The 16,552-nt window shown below is 40.0% G+C and overlaps 2 protein-coding genes across 2 annotated transcripts; both read right to left on the reverse strand.

The window, feature by feature from the left end:
- Nucleotides 1–4,129: 4,129 nt before the first annotated feature.
- Nucleotides 4,130–6,966, reverse strand: LOC133981073 (P2Y purinoceptor 13-like). Its single transcript, XM_062419961.1, has 3 exons — nucleotides 6,859–6,966; nucleotides 4,888–5,147; nucleotides 4,130–4,781 (listed from the first exon to the last, which is right to left on the reverse strand). The coding sequence occupies exons 1-3, from the start codon at nucleotides 6,964–6,966 to the stop codon at nucleotides 4,130–4,132; spliced, it is 1,020 nt and encodes a 339-aa protein (XP_062275945.1).
- A 4,507-nt stretch (nucleotides 6,967–11,473) lies between these two features.
- On the reverse strand, nucleotides 11,474–12,807 carry LOC133981075 (P2Y purinoceptor 14-like). The gene is made up of 3 exons (XM_062419962.1): nucleotides 12,676–12,807; nucleotides 12,325–12,584; nucleotides 11,474–12,062 (listed from the first exon to the last, which is right to left on the reverse strand). The coding sequence occupies exons 1-3, from the start codon at nucleotides 12,805–12,807 to the stop codon at nucleotides 11,474–11,476; spliced, it is 981 nt and encodes a 326-aa protein (XP_062275946.1).
- Between the last annotated feature and the right edge of the window lie 3,745 nt (nucleotides 12,808–16,552).

The raw sequence follows: 16,552 nt of genomic DNA on the forward strand, positions 1-16,552 counted from the left end.
TCGCGTTTGATGAAAAAAAGAAAAACAAACATAGATTCAACAGTTAATCTACGTTTTTTTTGTCAGTTGATGTGTGTCGCAGGAAATGGAAGAGCCTCAGGAGCTTCAGGGACACATATGAGAGAAAAGAGTGATGTCAGCCATGGTTGATGATTGAAGAAGCAATGTTGTTGTTATCTAGTGAAAATGGGCGGGCTCGCTACACGCACAATGACGCAAATTTTACATTATGGTCACAAATGCGGCGAAACTCGAGCGATAGCGCAACAGATTGTCGTGTGATTTTGTCGCGTTTGGTCTGAACGCAGCTTTAGTCATCAAGTGATATCTGACACATTTACAGTCTTTTTAGCATCAAATTCCCTCTTAGTGTTTCCCTGTTGAGCTGTGGTGGAAGTGTAGCAAGCGTGGTGTTGATGGTGACCCTAACAGGCCTGGGCCCACCCAAATGTACAACTGGCCCTTCCTAATGACTGAGAGAACATGCATTTTCTTAACTTGCAGACACGTAGCAGACGCAGTAACCACAAGGCTACCATGGTAGTCTGTGGGTAGAGTATTCTAAGAATTTTTTTTTTTAAAAAGGGTTTGTGACGCATGAAGTACTTCCGAATAGATTACCACATTTCACACGTCTCAACAAGCTGTACGCTGGTTCCCACCAGCAGTGTGTTCAATTTAAAATTGGTTGTATCACAAGCCTCAAAAATGGTCCTCATACATTCTGTTCATACACAGTCCATTTTATCTGTCCTGTTCTTTTCATCCTTTTTATGTTAGTTTGAGCATAGTTTTAAAAGCTGAACCAAGGAAATGCAAATTGTCTTCAGTTACGTGCTTTATATACATGACATCTGCTGCATTGTTTAACTATAGGTAACACTGTTTATCTGTATGAATAAAACCAATTAAATAAAAACCTTGCACATAAGTTATTATCTAGGAAACATGAACTGTGGTTAACAGACATCCCAACCTGGGGGGGTTGTGATCGGTCTAATAAGCGGCAACACAGAGCTATAAGGACGCTTCACTCTCACACGCGCTGCATTTATAGTCACAAAAACACACACACACACGCAGTCACTCTCTAGTGCTCTGCTCGCTGCAGATTCCGCGAGATTGGATCTCATTTGCAGGCGTCAGGAAGCCGCTATCAGTGTGGAGGAGACTCCCAGAACTTCTAGGAGAGTTGGGATGTCTGGGGTAACGACTTGTAAACTGTAAACTTTTATGTTAAGTTTGTCTTGGAAAACATATTAATTCATATAATTTGAAAAATTATATCAAATTTCAACATAATATTAGAAGCACAAAGAAGTGAGATACGTGCAGCACTCACCTGTCAGTGGAGGTCTCCGATTGAAACTGCTTTGATGTTTCCTTCTGTGCAGCTTTCAAAGGACAGGAAGAACTGATCTGTGGTTATTGTGTGATACTGCTGCTCAGATGCTTTTTCATTTCCTGGTTCTCTGCTCACTGTTGGTTAGGGGACCACAAAAGAAAAAAAAGACTTAAGTTATTGTGTGATGTCTCAGAAAACACCCACTGCTGTTCAGATGCTTTTTCAGTTCCTGGTTTTTTGCTCATTGCTTGTTGGAGGAAAAATTATTTGGGGTTCACTACGACTGTTGCTGCGTCACTTTTAGCTCAGCTGCAGTCGGCAGTGAAGACTGACCCACCAAAACCCTCCTGCAGACACATACAGCCAAATCACACCAGAATCATGTCGTAAACAGAGATTCATTTAACTGTAATGATTTGTAGACCAACTCTACATTTGTAATGTCTGTCTGTTTAATGTTTTTTTGAGGTGTATTTCAAATGTCCGTAACAGCATTTGCATCCATTACTCATCAAATGTTGAAGATACAGCAACAGCAAACACACTGATTAAATGGCACAAGACTAAATTCACCTTGGAGGTGCACAGAGTCGTTTTGTATTACCCTTTTTTTTTTAGCCATTTCACACAACCCAGAAAAATAAAAATGTGCATGAACTATAGGCCTGTATTTATAATATTACTAATGAAATGTGCGTTATTTGGAAGAAAGTCGAGGTGTGATTGACTTTAGCCCTCTATTTCCATTAGATTTATTATAGATTCTTTTTGATAACATTAATAGAAATAAAATAAAGTGAAGATGAATTACATAGAATGTTTATTTCAGTGGTAATAATTTGAGACTTTAAAAATAAAAACTCAGACAGTGTTTTGACCTATGTACACAATTGTCACCATAACTTCCTTTTTTCAAAGAGACACAGACTCATCACAGGTCTCAAACCAGGCCTCTTTTGGTTTACCACACAATTACTTCTCAAGTTAAAACTCACTATGGGTCTTATCGATTGCAACCAGAAGCTGCCCTGTGGGAAAAACACTCTTGGTGGTGCTGCTGTGGGGGTTAAAAACACAACACAGTCTTTTTGCTCAAATCTACCAAACAGTAACCCATGTAACATGAAATGACGAACAACAACAACAACAACAAAAGCAGCTCAGTTGATAATGATAAGAAGGAAACAATAAAAACAGGGAGGCCAATGAAACCCATTGACACATAAAATATAGTACCTCTTGTATAGTAATAATAGTTAGATTAAGTAAAATACAACATTTTAAAAGATGTGAAGATTGTGAAGTGAACTTATTTTCCCTCAAACATGACGTCATATACTCAAAGCCATGTGAAGTAGCGCTTTGAAGGGAGCAGCAGCACCATCTGGTGGATGGTAGAGGACGTGCATGTTCACAACTATAAACCCTCTGATACGTGCAAGACTGTACAGGAGGCTGTAGTGGGCTGAGTTTTAAAGCTGAATATTACATATATTATATGGTATCATATAAATTAGATGACGTAAAGCATCCATTGGTACCAACCATGTCATGATAATCTTGCACACAATCTTCACCTCAAAGTTTCTCTGATGGAAAACATGAACCAGGCAAAACAACCACATTTGGGGAATAACAATGAACTTTTAATGAGCACTTAATATATCTACGTACACATAAGTCACAATCAAAACAGCTTTTTATGCATCACATCATCCATGAGATTAATATGCTCATGGATGATGTTACTGAGCTACTTATTAAGGTGAAAGGCAAGCTAAACCAACTGATCAATAAGATCTAACTCTAGAGCTGAGCAATGATCAGTTTATCAATCCAAATTAAAATCTTTGCAGTTATCATTAGCTCAGTGTCAGAACCTCTAAATGCTAGAGATGTCAGAAATGAAATCACACAGTAAATATCAGAATCTTAATCAATAGCATAAAATTCAATGTAATCTGTAAAGAGACAGGAGCTAAAACGGCCTGTTTCAGACAGAGGCTGAACTGAGCGGCTGCATAAAGTACCAGTAGAAGATAAATAAGGAGTTTTTGAACTGTAAATCATGCAAAGCAGCTTTAGTGAAGTCCAAAAATAAAAAATGTAAAGCTGAAATGGGCATAATAGGTCCCCAAGTCAACTAAAAATGAATTATCAAATTTAGCATGAGCAATATAAACTGAGTAAAGCAAAAATCAAAGTAAAATGAAAATAGGATTACTCAGTTATCTGAGTAAGATTTTTACATGTGATAAAGTCACCTACACACATGAACATTTACACAATATATATAAATATTTAAACGCAAATTTCACACTAATCCTTTTAATCCAAGATGTATTTGAGTGATAATATTACAGCAGGTGTCCTGATGTAAATGACAAGAAAGATTTGAAGAGTTAAACATACAAAATAAACCTAAACATGCTAAGTAATCAAATTGGTTATATTTCTTACATTCATTTTTGAGTTTAAGTTTTGATGTATCTCTTCTTCTTATATTTTTGATGTAATTTTAAATATGTATATCTGTATAATCTGTGATCGCCCAAAGAAAGTAGGGGGTTGGGGCAAATTTATTGGGTTTCTTGCAATAAATCACTTCAATTCCGCAAGTCAATGCATCACTCTGATTTTTGACAAGACTCTGATACACAACGGATGTCACATTTATTTTAAGTTATTTAAATGTGAAAGCTGTGAAGCTTCTGCTGGTGTTATTTTTCTCACATCTGCAGTTGTGCTGTTGTTGTTTTTAAGTCGTGTGATGGACGGTGTTCATCAGTTGGTGTGGATGATGCTCAGCTGCCCCTCGTTCCTTCTTGTCTCTGTGCTCGGTGTTTGCTTGTTCCTGCTGAACATCTGCTTCAGGTTCAGATTGGTCCGAAAGGCCTTACAGCTGAAGAAGTAAATGACTGGATCCAGACAGACATTGAGGACTGACAGGAAGATGGTCCCTTCAATCAGGTAGTGCAACACTAGGCGTAAGGAGCAATACCTCTTCAGTAAGGCATAGGGAATGAGAGCGAGGTGGTAAGGCACAAAACAAACACAAAAGACGCTGACAAGCACCAACAGTTTCCTGCGTGACTTCACATGTCTTTTAGAGCTGGAGGATTGCGGCCGCCTCTGCTGTACCAGCAACGCAACGCGGGAGACACTGTAGTAAAAGAAGATCAAGCAGACAAGGACGAACAGGAAGGTGGCAGTTGAGAAGATGTGGATGATTTTGTACAATAATATGACTTGGGGGCTTTCCAAAGTGTCACATTTGTCAGGGACAAAGGTCCATTCTGGCTTGGTGAGGAACCACAGGGTGATGTAGGAGGTCACAACAGCCAGGAGGAAAACCCAGGTTACCGTGGAGATGATGCGGGCAGCCTTCACTGTCTGCAGGATGTAACTTCTTAAAGGATGGATGATTTTAAAATACCTGGAGATAGAAGAGGCAGATTTTTTAAAAACATAGCAGACAACGAGGATGTGCTGATGTTGCTTCCTGGATCAAATACGACCAAAGCCACCCAGCCCAGGCCTACTTGTCAGCGGCGATGTAACCCATGAACAGGATGCTGGCGTACATGTTGAGGTAAAAGGCGCAGGAGGCAAAGATGCAGTGGACCAGACGGAGAGTGACGAAGCTGCTGACGTAGTTGGCTATGTAAAAGGGGAGGCAGAGGCAGAGCAGGAAGTCAGAGGCTGCCAGGTTTCTCATGTAGACCATCATGATGCTGGACACCTGCTGCTGAGCAGAGCAGAAGTAAACCTTCAGGGTGAAGCCGTTGAGGACCACACCCACCTGGAGAAGAAACAGCAAGGAATGAGAGGGTGAAGAAAACAGTGATTTTACTGACTTGTCTTTGTGGTTTACATCATGAATTGTGTAAATGTGGAGAATAGAGCGCACAATCGATATTTCCTTGAAAACATTCATACTTTTCTCTTGAGTGAGAAGCTCAAACCCCGCCTACTTTCACACCTCCACATACTTGATCAGTCACTGCAGGACATGACTGTTGGATTGTTTCTTAAAATTTCTTGGCTTGCTGTGATATCTGCTAATGGCAACTACAGCACGGTTGAAGTTGGAGGGAAAGATTGCGATTACATTTAACCAACTTTAACCACAGCTCTGTGACAGGATGTGCTGCGCAGTTATTCCTGCATTGGCGCTGAACACTTCTGGGGAACTGGGATTGGGAAATTGGGTTCTCTCAAAATTTCCAAGTGAATTACAGGCTAATGGAACAACAATCATGGAATCCACTATCAATGTGCTGTTTAGTTTGTGTCCCAATACTCTTAATCAAACATTACTTACTTAGCAAGTAACCCAGTTATCCATGGTTCACTCAGGATATGGTTACAGTTACAGTTAGAGTGGACAAGTCTGGACTACCTGGCAAGTTCAAGGCTTAGATCTACCAGCATGGCATCTCACTACTGTGGAGACCATGCAGAGAAAGATCAGTGGCTACCTCCAGCCTAAGCAGTGCAGCACTCTATGGAAGGAGCAATAAACTCCAGCTCCCCTTCAGTAGTCTCAATGAGGAGTTCAGGGTCTCTCGCACTAGAAAGGCGCTACTCTACCAGGACTCCAAGGATTCCAGAGTGGCATCAGCAGGCATTGTTGTGCGGACAGGCACAAAGTGGAGAGCCCAGGAAAGCCTGGAGGTAGCAGAGTCACGGCTGAGACACAAGGCTCTAGTGAGTACAGTGGCAACCAGACGAGCAGGCCTGGGAACCAGACCACAACCTTGTTTTGACAAAGCCTAGGGCAAGAACAGATGTCACCTCATCCTAAAGGAGGTACGGGCAGATGTCAAGGAGGACCAAACCTGCAGGGTTGGTCGGCCTGCAGCAGCAGGGAGCTCTGCACAAAGTGGGAGGGCATGCTGGAGAGGAGGATCTCCTGGAAAGACATCTGGTATGCAGAACCCCAACGGACCAAGTTCATGGTTCAAGCCATGTACGACGTCCTACCTAGTCTGGCAAACCTTCATGTCTGGGGTAAGACCGACTCTCCAGCATGTCCCTGTTGCCCTGGAAAAGGCTCTCTTGGGCATATTTTGAGCAGTTGCCCATCTGGGGGAGGGCCACTACCACTGGTGGAATCTTGGATGCTGTGTCCAAGAACCATCAAGTTTGCGGCCCAAAACCCACCACCTTCATCAGGGCTGGCAAACTCCCACAGGCACAGCCAAGACCAGCAGACTGCTCACTTCTGCTACTGACTGAGAGCTGAGAGTTTACTTGGGGAGGCAAGTCAACTTCAGTATGCATTATTTTGTTTGTTTGTTTTTGTTTCTACAATGTAGAGCATGTTGTGTTATCTATTTAATTTATTATAAGTATTATTTATTAATCCGACCTCTGTCAGCCCAACTGGTATGTTGTAAAGTGTTATCCTTTGTATTACTATTTGTGTTTGAATGTTTATAAAAATATGAAAAAAATCCATACAAATATTATACTGTTAATAGACTGTGATGTGAATATTTGAAACTCACCACAGACACCAGACTGTAGGCCAGTGCAAAGAAGAGGTGGCCTGATTCATCAATATGTTCACATTGATCATTGACTTGGCTCTGGTTGGATGATGAGGTCACGTCCATTTTTGTCTCTGGAGGTTTTAACAGAGGGAAGACAGTTATATGTAAAGTGTCAGAAAGTTATTTAAATAACATTGAAAACACAGGAACTGGTGGTAGCAAATCAACACAGCAGCATCAATGCCACATAAAAAGGTTTTCGGTGTATGTGTCAAGCCACTTGAAGTCTAACTTGCAGACTCTTCTGTGGTTTGTCACTTCAGTGGTTGGCTGTAATTTCCTTTTTTGGCTCATTATTATAAACAGTGAATGAATGTGATATTTTATTCACCATTTGATGTTTAGTGTTCTCTGAATCATTTTTCCTTACAGTCCAGATTCTCCTCTGTTTCTGGAGTTTGAAGCGTCAGTTAGCTTGAGTGCCAGAAGCAGTAAAAAATAACCTTAATTTTTATTTTTAACTCGAGTTCACGGCCAAACCGTGAAAAGGAGACAAATAGTTTTTTGTCAAAATGTAGACATAGGTGTTGGGATTCATAAAATGTGACGTTGACAGGCGGGGAATGCACAAAATTTAAACGGGGGGCCCGAGACCGGCGGCAATACCTGTCTCGCTCCCCATTGACCCTAATGTAATCGTCTGTTTTTTTTTCAAAAGAATCTCACTCTGTCTTCACTCTGAGCTTACTCGCTCATTTTAAGGAACATCTGAATAAAATAAACACTGTCAGAATCTGCCGGCTTCTGTGTCTCTCACAGTGTTTTCGGTTTTTGGACAGGAGTTACGGTTTTCTCACAGTTTGCAATTGTTCAGGACCTTGTCAGAAGCCAAATTCTGGGGGCATTTTGAGAATTTCCAAGCAGATTCTCAAATCGCCGTAGCAACCGTAGAGCCTTAGCAGTCCTTAGCAACATGTTGCTGGGCAGAAACTGACCTACTTTTTTGTGATTGGCTAATTCCTGTCTTTCTGTTTTGCCAGTTAACCGAGCTAGCTCTCAGCAATAGCGTCCATGTTTAGGGTAGTTTAGGTGGTGACTTTGATTAACAGGTGACACTCGGTAGGGGCGGGGCTTCAGTGAATTCGGCGGGCACGCCCACAGCGTTTGGGAGCAGAGAAAGGGCTGAATTTTACATAATTTTGAAGCCTAATTTAACAAATTTGGTGCTTTTTTAAGTCATTCACATTTGGCAGGGTGGTTAACAACACACTTTTCTGTGGTATGTCAAACTCAGAACACATATTTATTCTTGCTTACACGGACCTTAAGACTAATGTTAGAACCGCCCACCTCATTAACATATGGAGACAGAAATACAGCTCTCCCCTTTGATCCCTCTCTCGAGGTAAGAAACTGTCTTCTTCATTAAGCTCCGCTAGGTTTACATTAGCTGCTCACAGAAGGCCTCACTTTATTTCATAGCAGTAATAATCAGTGAAAACATATAAAATAAAATAGTATAATAAAATCTACTCTCTTAATGATAAGATTTACTTAATAATTTCATAACAGTGATGTTCCTGTCTGTGAAAAAATGAAGTAATTAATAAGTTCAAATAAATATTATTTATGCTTAAATATGATTAACATTACTTAATATTTTCAGGGATGTTAAGTTGAGAATAAAGTACATTACACTTGATACTGACTAGTAAGATGTACTTAATACTTGAAACCAGAATATGATCAGGGTGACTTTTGAACACTGGAAATAAATTGTATACTCATCCCGGCAGCAGCCCCGTGGCACTCAAAATATCCCTGGAATTTTCTAGTTCTAATTACTCTCATTTAATCTTTACATACTTTCAGGTAAAAAGGTTAAAATTGTTGAATCAAAGTCTTCCCTTCAGTCTATCTCCAAATTTTAGACAGTTTAATTTCCCAAACAGTTTGTTCGAGTATAAAGTTACATGCAGCACTCGCCTGTCTGTGTTCCTGATGTGGAGGTGGGATATCAGGTGTGGTTCTGACTAACAGTTTTGTGCAGCAAAGCTGATCATTTGCAAGTCAAAAAACTAAACATGAAAACAACACAAACAATGTTCACTGCTGTTGCTTCTCTGTCAAAACAAGAATATTATGTGCTAAAGTAACATAAACCAAGCAGAGGCCTTAAAAGTTAGAAATATCCACAAGGTTTCAATATATTTTGGATGTAGAGTTATGTGTTTGTGGTTTTTAGATATTATTTATTGCGTGTCCTCTTTTTTTGTTCATATGTATGTTTGACTGGCACCGGACAACGATTCACGCCACAATATGTGTGAATTCAAATGTGGTTGAGAAACAACTTAACTTGAACTTGAAGGTGAACATTGCAGGTTTCAGTGTGTTTAGGAAAAAAATGACAAAAAATGACGTCAGCTGATTCAAAAAGTGTTTGTTGACACCAAACATCTCAATATGACATCACTGTTAAGTCTTTATTTGTTTTTGTTTTTTATAACCAGAATTTAAGGTTTTTAAGTATACTATCAGCATAAGTCTTTATTTGTAAATGGAAAGAGATTTTATTTCTGTGTAGCGTTCATAAACACAGTGTTTATACACAAGTCCTGTAGTCTTTATATTTACAGCCTGCTCTTTGTCATCATCACCAACCTCAGTGGAGTCAGTCCATGTCCTGCTGATAGATAGATAGATAGATAGATAGATAGATAGATAGATAGATAGATAGATAGATAGATAGATAGATAGATAGATAGATAGATAGATAGATAGATAGATAGATAGATAGATAGATAGATAGATAGATAGATAAGAAATATATAGTAGGGCTGCAGTACATAAACTCTTCATGACAAACATTTATGCAAAACCCACAGGCAGTGGTTTACAGAGATGTGAAAAAAAGGGATGTGGTTAGCTGAGTCAATCTCTGAGACAACAGTGTTCATCCCTTCAGTAGAGTTCAGAGACTCTAAGATCAATGACGAAGTGAAGAAATTGTTTTAAAATGTAATGTAGAAATAATCAACATGGTTACAGATCAAGCTGCACAAAGATCTGCAAATGAGCAGCTCTGGAAGAAGTACTCTGATACTTTACTGCAGTAGAATTACCTGTAATTAAAAATTACCTGTACTTTAAAACCAACATTAAGTATCTTAGAATGACATTGGCCGTCCATGTGCCACCAAATGGACCGGACATATTTAATCTTACTGATGGCATCATTGTAAACCTCAGATGTTTGTGCTTTATATTCCTTTTATATATCCAAGATCCCCTTTGATTTTGCATGAACCGTTGACTCGAATAATGCTTATGTACTTTTACTGCAGGACTTTTACTTATAATGGAGTATTTGTACATTGATTTATTGGTACTTTTACTGCAGTAAAGGATCTTTGTACTGCTTCCAGCACTACTCATGTGCAGGTCTCTGTGCACATTATTCAGTAACCATGTTGAAACCATTTCTTCTTCAAATCCACACATTTATGGATCCTGTTCATTCTAAATTATGTCAAACACAGTAATTTGATTTTCGGTGTGATTTTGAATCCAGCCTTCAAAGGGTTGATGATTTTGGTATCCACTGACTGTTATGTCATTTTGTTCTCAATCAATTAAAGACTGTACATCAGTAAAGATTTTCAACTTGAATAATTCGTTCATCAAGATCTGATGTGTGATTTAAGTGTTCCCTTCATTTTTGGAGCAGTGTTTATATTAACAATACAAAGATTTGAACACCAAATCTGTTTTTTGTTATGTGATGGAAAACATGAACCAGGCAAAACAACCACATTTGCGGAATTGCAATGGACTTTTAATAAGAACTTAATACATGTAAGTACACATAGTCCACACCAAAAAAGCTTTTGTATGCATTCAATAACACATCATACATGAGATTAATTAGCTCATGGATGATGTTACTGAGCTACTTATTAAGGTGAAAGGCAAGCTAAACCAACTGATCAATAAGATCTAACTCTAGAGCTGAGCAATGATCAGTTTATCAATTCAAATTAAAATCTTTGCAATTATCATTAGCTCAATGTCAGAAAAATACTACACTCTATCAAGAACCTTTGAATGCTAGAGATGTCATAACGGAAATCACACAGTAAATATCAGAATCTTAATCAATAGCATAAAAATCAATGTAATCTGTAAAGAGACAGGAGCCAAAACATCCTGTTTCAGGCAGAGGCTGAACTGAGGAGCTGCATAAAGGACCAGTAGAAGATAAATAAGGAGTTTTTTAAACTATGAATCATGCACAATGGTGGTCCAAAAATAGAAGTTTAAAGCTGAAATGACCATAATAGGTTCTCTTTAAGTCCTTAGCTCAACTAAAAATGAAAGTTCAAAATTTAGCATGAAAAATATAAACTGAGTTATGATAGTTTTTTTGTCCACCAGTGCAGCAGTGTGACTCACTGATGTGTTTTTATTAGTTTTTGAACAACAACGGAGGAATAAGATTTATGAGCCTTGATACACATACAGTTCTACATCAGTTCATTGTTGGTTTGGATCCAAACATGAGATTTCTTATGTTTATCTTACTGATGTGCTCAGCAGTGTCTCACTGTTGGTTGCTCTCAGCTGCCCTTCACTCCATCTGCTTGGCACGTGCACAGCTCAGCTGGGACCGGAACGCCTTAGAGAACATGAAGTAGATGAACGGATCCAGGCAGACATTAAGAACTGACAGCAGGACGGTCAGCTCCTTCAGGTAGTAAAACAATTTGCTCAAAGAGCACTGCCTGTGTAGGAAGATGTAGGGAAGGCGAACCAGGTGGTAAGGCATGAAACAAACGCAGAAGACGCTGACCAGCACCAACATTTTCCTGCGTGACCTCCTGAGCTTCTTGCAGCTGGAGGATGCCAGCTGCCTCTGCTGTGCCTGCAACACACTGCGGGAGGCGCTGTGGTAGAAGAAGACCAGGGAGACCAGGACGACCAGGAAGGTGACGGTGGAATAAACGTGGATGATTTTGTAGAATACACGGACCTGGGCATTGTGCAAGCTTTCACACCTGTTAGGGACAGCAGTCAGAGGTTCCTGTGTGAGGATTGACAGGGTGACGTACGAAATCACTGGGGCCAGCAGGAAAATCCAGGTCACCGTGGAGATGATGCGGGCAGCCTGAACTGTCCGCAGGAAGTGATTTCCCAAAGGATAGATGATCTTCAGATACCTGGAGACAGGAGAGGCAGGCATCAGCAGATAATTTCACTGAATATAGGTGATACTAATAGTTAAACCACAGATTCCACGATGAATGATGATTCCAATATTGTTTCTAGAGAGGACAAGACTTTAGACTTTACTCCTGCAGTGATACGAGGACATGACCATTTCAGTCAGTATAATGTTGATGCATATAAAACAGACAATAAAGTATCAAAACATCTACAAAAAAGTGTTAACTGTGCTGAGAATCATGGTTTGTTACCTACCTGTTAGCAGCGATGTAACCCATGAACAGGATGCTGGCGTACATGTTGAGGTACAATCCAAAGACAGCAATGTTGCAGTAAACCAGGTGGAAGGTGACAGAACTGCTGATGTACTTGATGATGCGGAGGGGAAGGTAGAGGCAGAGCAGGAAGTCAGAGGCTGCCAGGTTTCTCATGTAGACCATCATGATGCTGGACACCTGCTGCTGAGCTGAGCAGAAGTAAACCTTCAGGGTGAGACTGTTGAGGACCAAACCCACCTGGAGAGGAAACAGAGATTGACATGTGTGCTGATTGGCAGACAGAGGAGGAGGAAGGAATGTGACTGTAATCTGAATATTTGACACTCACTACAAACACCAGAGTGTAGACCGGCATGAAGAAGAGGTGAGCCTTTGTGTCTCTCTGATCACATTGATTGATATCATCATCAGCTGTCTGGTTGGTAACTGAGGTCACTCCCACTTCTTCCAGGTCACCCATGTTTGTGGAGGTTCTAAGAAGGGAGAACACAAATCTATCATCTTTATATTGTTAAATACATTTTGACACATTAATTATATATCCTACTGAACCATCAGCTGACTACATTGTTACAAATGTTTGGCTGGAAGAAGCCTTTTCGATTCAGTCTAAAGGAGGTCCAGGTGCCCTTGTGTCTCTTAAAGCAGCAGTCAGGTGTCCATATGAACAGTAAAGAGGTTTTTTCCTCTCTGTAATCATTCCTCCTGTTCATACTGACTATTAAAAGATCTCCTTCAAATGTGCTTTCAATGTAAAGTGATGGAGGACAAAATCCACAGTGTTTCCACACAGTCATTTAAAAGTAGATGATCAGCTTCTATTGAGCTTCAGCGGTCTGAGTTAGTCATATCAAGTGATATCTGACACATTTACAGTATTTTTAGCATCAAATTCCCTCTTAGTGTTTCCCTGTTGAGCTGTGGTGGAAATATAGCAAGCGTGGTGTTGATGGTGACCCTAACAGGCCTGAGCCCACACAAGGCAAGGCAGTTTTATTTATATAGCGCATTTCATACACAGTGGCAACTCAATGTGCTTAACATAAAACAAACATTTAACAGAAAAAATTGAAAAAAAACATTGAATTTGAGAAATAAAAATAAAACCCAATCATAGTAAACACATACATACCCCCCCCCCCCCCCCCCCCCCCACACACACACACACACACACACTAATAATAAAAACAAAGTACAGAAACATAGAAACACAAATGTACAACTGGCTTTACCTAAATGACTGAGAGAACATGCATTTACTTAATTTGCAGACACGTAGCAGACGCAGTAACCACAAGGCTATATTTTTAAAAAAGGGTTTGTGACGCATGAAGTACTTCCGAATAGATTACCTCATTTCACACGTCTCAACAAGCTGTACGCTGGTTCCCACCAGCAGGGTGTTCAATTTAAAATCGGTTGTATCACAAGGCTCAAAAATGGTCCTCATACATTCTGTTCATACACAGTCCATTTTATCTGTCCTGTTCTTTTTATCCTTTTTATGTTAGTTTGAGCATAGTTTTAAAAGCTGAACCAAGGAAATGCAAATTGTCTTCAGTTACGTGCTTTATATACATGACATCTGTTGCATTTTTTAACTATAGGTAACAGTGTTTATCTGTATGAATAAAACCAATTAAATAAAAACATTGCACATAAGTTATTATCTAGGAAACATGAACTGTGGTTAACAGACATCCCAACCTGGGGGGGTTGTGATCGGTCTAATAAGCGGCAACACAGAGCTATAAGGATGCTTCGCTGTCACACGCGCTGCATTTATAGTCACACAAACACACACACACACACACACATACACACAGTCACTCTCTAGTGCTCTGCTTGCTGCAGATTCCGGGAGATTGGATCTCATTTGCAGGCGTCATGGAGCCGCTATCAGTATGGAGGAGACTCCCAGAACTTCCAGGAGAGTTGGGATGTCTGGGGTAACGACTTGATTTAAAACTGTTTCTTATGTTAAGTTTGTCTTATTAATTCATAAAATTAAAAAATAAATAAATAAAATTTCAACATAATATTAGAAGCACAGTGAGATACATGCAGCACTCACCTGTCAGTCTGTCAGTGGAGGTCTCCGATAGAAACTGCTTTGATGTTTCCTTCTGTGCAGCTTTCATAGGACAGGAAGAACTGATCTGTGGTTATTGTGTGATACTGCTGCTCAGATGCTTTATCATTTCCTGGTCCTTTGCTCACTGTTGGTTAGGGGCAGTGGCGGCCGGTCAATGCGGGTCGCTGGGGCGCCGCCCCCATCAAATATCTGGCCAAAATCTACTTAAACATATTAAACATAAATGAATTAGAAAATGCTAAATAATTATGAAATAAATAGTATTTGTTAGCAAGATGGTCATGTTAGCCTCTAAGCACCTGTCATCATTCATTTTAAATCGATTCCAAATGGTATTTTATTCATTTCTATATGTACTTCCTGTATGCGGGGCGCCGGACTAGTGGAAGTCAATGCAATCCCTCAAACTTTTGACAAGCATGTGACCTGAGGCTGCTCTCTCATTGGCCTGCGTCACGTTTCCCACGGGGCGCAGCTCAGTGCGCCCCGGACACGCCCACTTTTATTGGCAGCGAATTGTTGTTGTTTCATGTTTTTTAATCTACTGTGATTGGACAGTTCCGGCTGTCATTCACGCCTTCCCGTCAGCTGCTGTCATCCAAACTCCTGCTGACGGTAGGTTCAGGAGATGACGTTAAAGTGGAGCCGCGGAAATTAAAGAAGATTATTTTGTAATTTCTCTACAAAAACCTAATTTCAAAAGACTTTCACTAGAAGAGAGAAAGAGGATAAAGCAGCAGCAGGTGATGGAGGAGCTGAGAGTTTCTCCTGCTGCTGTTATGATAAACGGAGCTGGCTAGCTGGATGCAGTGTGAGTTATTCCTTTTATTGCTTAATCTGTTTGCTGTTTCAAAGTGTCAGCACCGAAACGTTGTGGACAACGACAGGGGAACGAGACCTAAAACATCTCTCTGAAAAAAATCAAACAGAAAGCTGCAGCCATCGAGACAATAGCATGGAGCTAAGTTGTTTTTAGCAGACTTAGCATTGCTGAGCTCTTTCTGCAGCTGTTTCACCACATCTGGCCACATGTAGACCTCTGCTATGCCAAGCTCCAGAAGAGGAACATAGATTCAGTCAGTGGCTGCATCCAGCAGCTCCAACAGGACATATAAAAGATCAGGTAGTAGCTGCATTGCTGTTATTAATATTGTAAAGTGTTAAAAAATACTTTATAAAAGACATAACTATGAAGTGTAAAAAACTAAAATGCATAAATGCAGGATAAGAAATGATGGAAGTAATTTTGACTATTACAGTTGATTTGGGTACATTTCATTATTAAAATAAGTTAAATAAATTATGCCTAATCACAGCAGTGTATAGTGCTTAATGCGCCATCTATTGTCATGTTTAGGTATTGCAACAACTAACAGATTACAGTGAAATCAGGACTGAAGACACAATAACTAAAATATAGGTGGTGTCTCTTTTTAAGCATATTACCTTATTGGTAACTCTGCTTTAACTGCTGGTATCTTTAGGTGACGTGAGTGAAATGGGCATTTTATCATATCTGGTTATAATTTTTTATTCCTCTCTCTGTGGGTCTGAGATACCATACTGGGACAAACCAGGGGACATTATAGTGTGTTGTGTTGTTTTTAGATTAGTTTTTCTTTCTTATTTATATTTTTTTGCTGCGGTATGAAGTGGTGCTACGGCTTATTTGACACTAACACTAGGACCACCAACCATCAAACTGCGCCCCCCCAAACATTTTTGTCACCAGCCGCCACTGGTTAGGGGACCACAAAAGAAAAAAAAGACTTAAGTTATACTAAGACTGTTGCTGTGTCACTTTTAGCTCAGCTGCAGTCAGCAGTGAAGACTGACCCACCAAAACCCTCCTGCAGACACATACAGCCAAATCACACCAGAATCATGTCGTAAACAGACATTAATTTAACTGTAATGATTTTTAAGCCAAAAAACTAACTTCCTATTCTCAAGGCCATGTGAAGTAGCGCTGTGAAGGGAGCAGCAGCACCATCTGGTGGATGGTAGAGGACTTGCATGTTCACAACTATAAACCCTCCGATACCTGCAGCACTGTACAGGAAGCTGTAGTGGGCTGAGTTTTAAAGCTGAATATTATATACTGGTATCA

This window comes from Scomber scombrus, chromosome 5 (genome assembly GCF_963691925.1).
Source record: "Scomber scombrus chromosome 5, fScoSco1.1, whole genome shotgun sequence".
Classification (NCBI taxonomy): Eukaryota; Metazoa; Chordata; class Actinopteri; order Scombriformes; family Scombridae; genus Scomber; species Scomber scombrus.

What these genes read in the sequence shown, in the direction of transcription:
- LOC133981073 (XM_062419961.1), bottom strand. Translation starts at nt 6,966, where the DNA reads ATGGACGTGACCTCATCATCCAACCAGAGCCAAGTCAATGATCAATGT. An exon ending in CCTACAGTCTGGTGTCTGTG is followed by an intron (nt 5,148 to 6,858) that starts GTGAGTTTCAAA and finishes TTTCTTCTCCAG; the next exon opens with GTGGGTGTGGTCCTCAACGG. An exon ending in GGTTACATCGCCGCTGACAA is followed by an intron (nt 4,782 to 4,887) that starts GTAGGCCTGGGC and finishes TTCTATCTCCAG; the next exon opens with GTATTTTAAAATCATCCATC.
- LOC133981075 (XM_062419962.1), bottom strand. Translation starts at nt 12,807, where the DNA reads ATGGGTGACCTGGAAGAAGTGGGAGTGACCTCAGTTACCAACCAGACA. An exon ending in TCTACACTCTGGTGTTTGTA is followed by an intron (nt 12,585 to 12,675) that starts GTGAGTGTCAAA and finishes TTTCCTCTCCAG; the next exon opens with GTGGGTTTGGTCCTCAACAG. An exon ending in GGTTACATCGCTGCTAACAG is followed by an intron (nt 12,063 to 12,324) that starts GTAGGTAACAAA and finishes TCCTGTCTCCAG; the next exon opens with GTATCTGAAGATCATCTATC.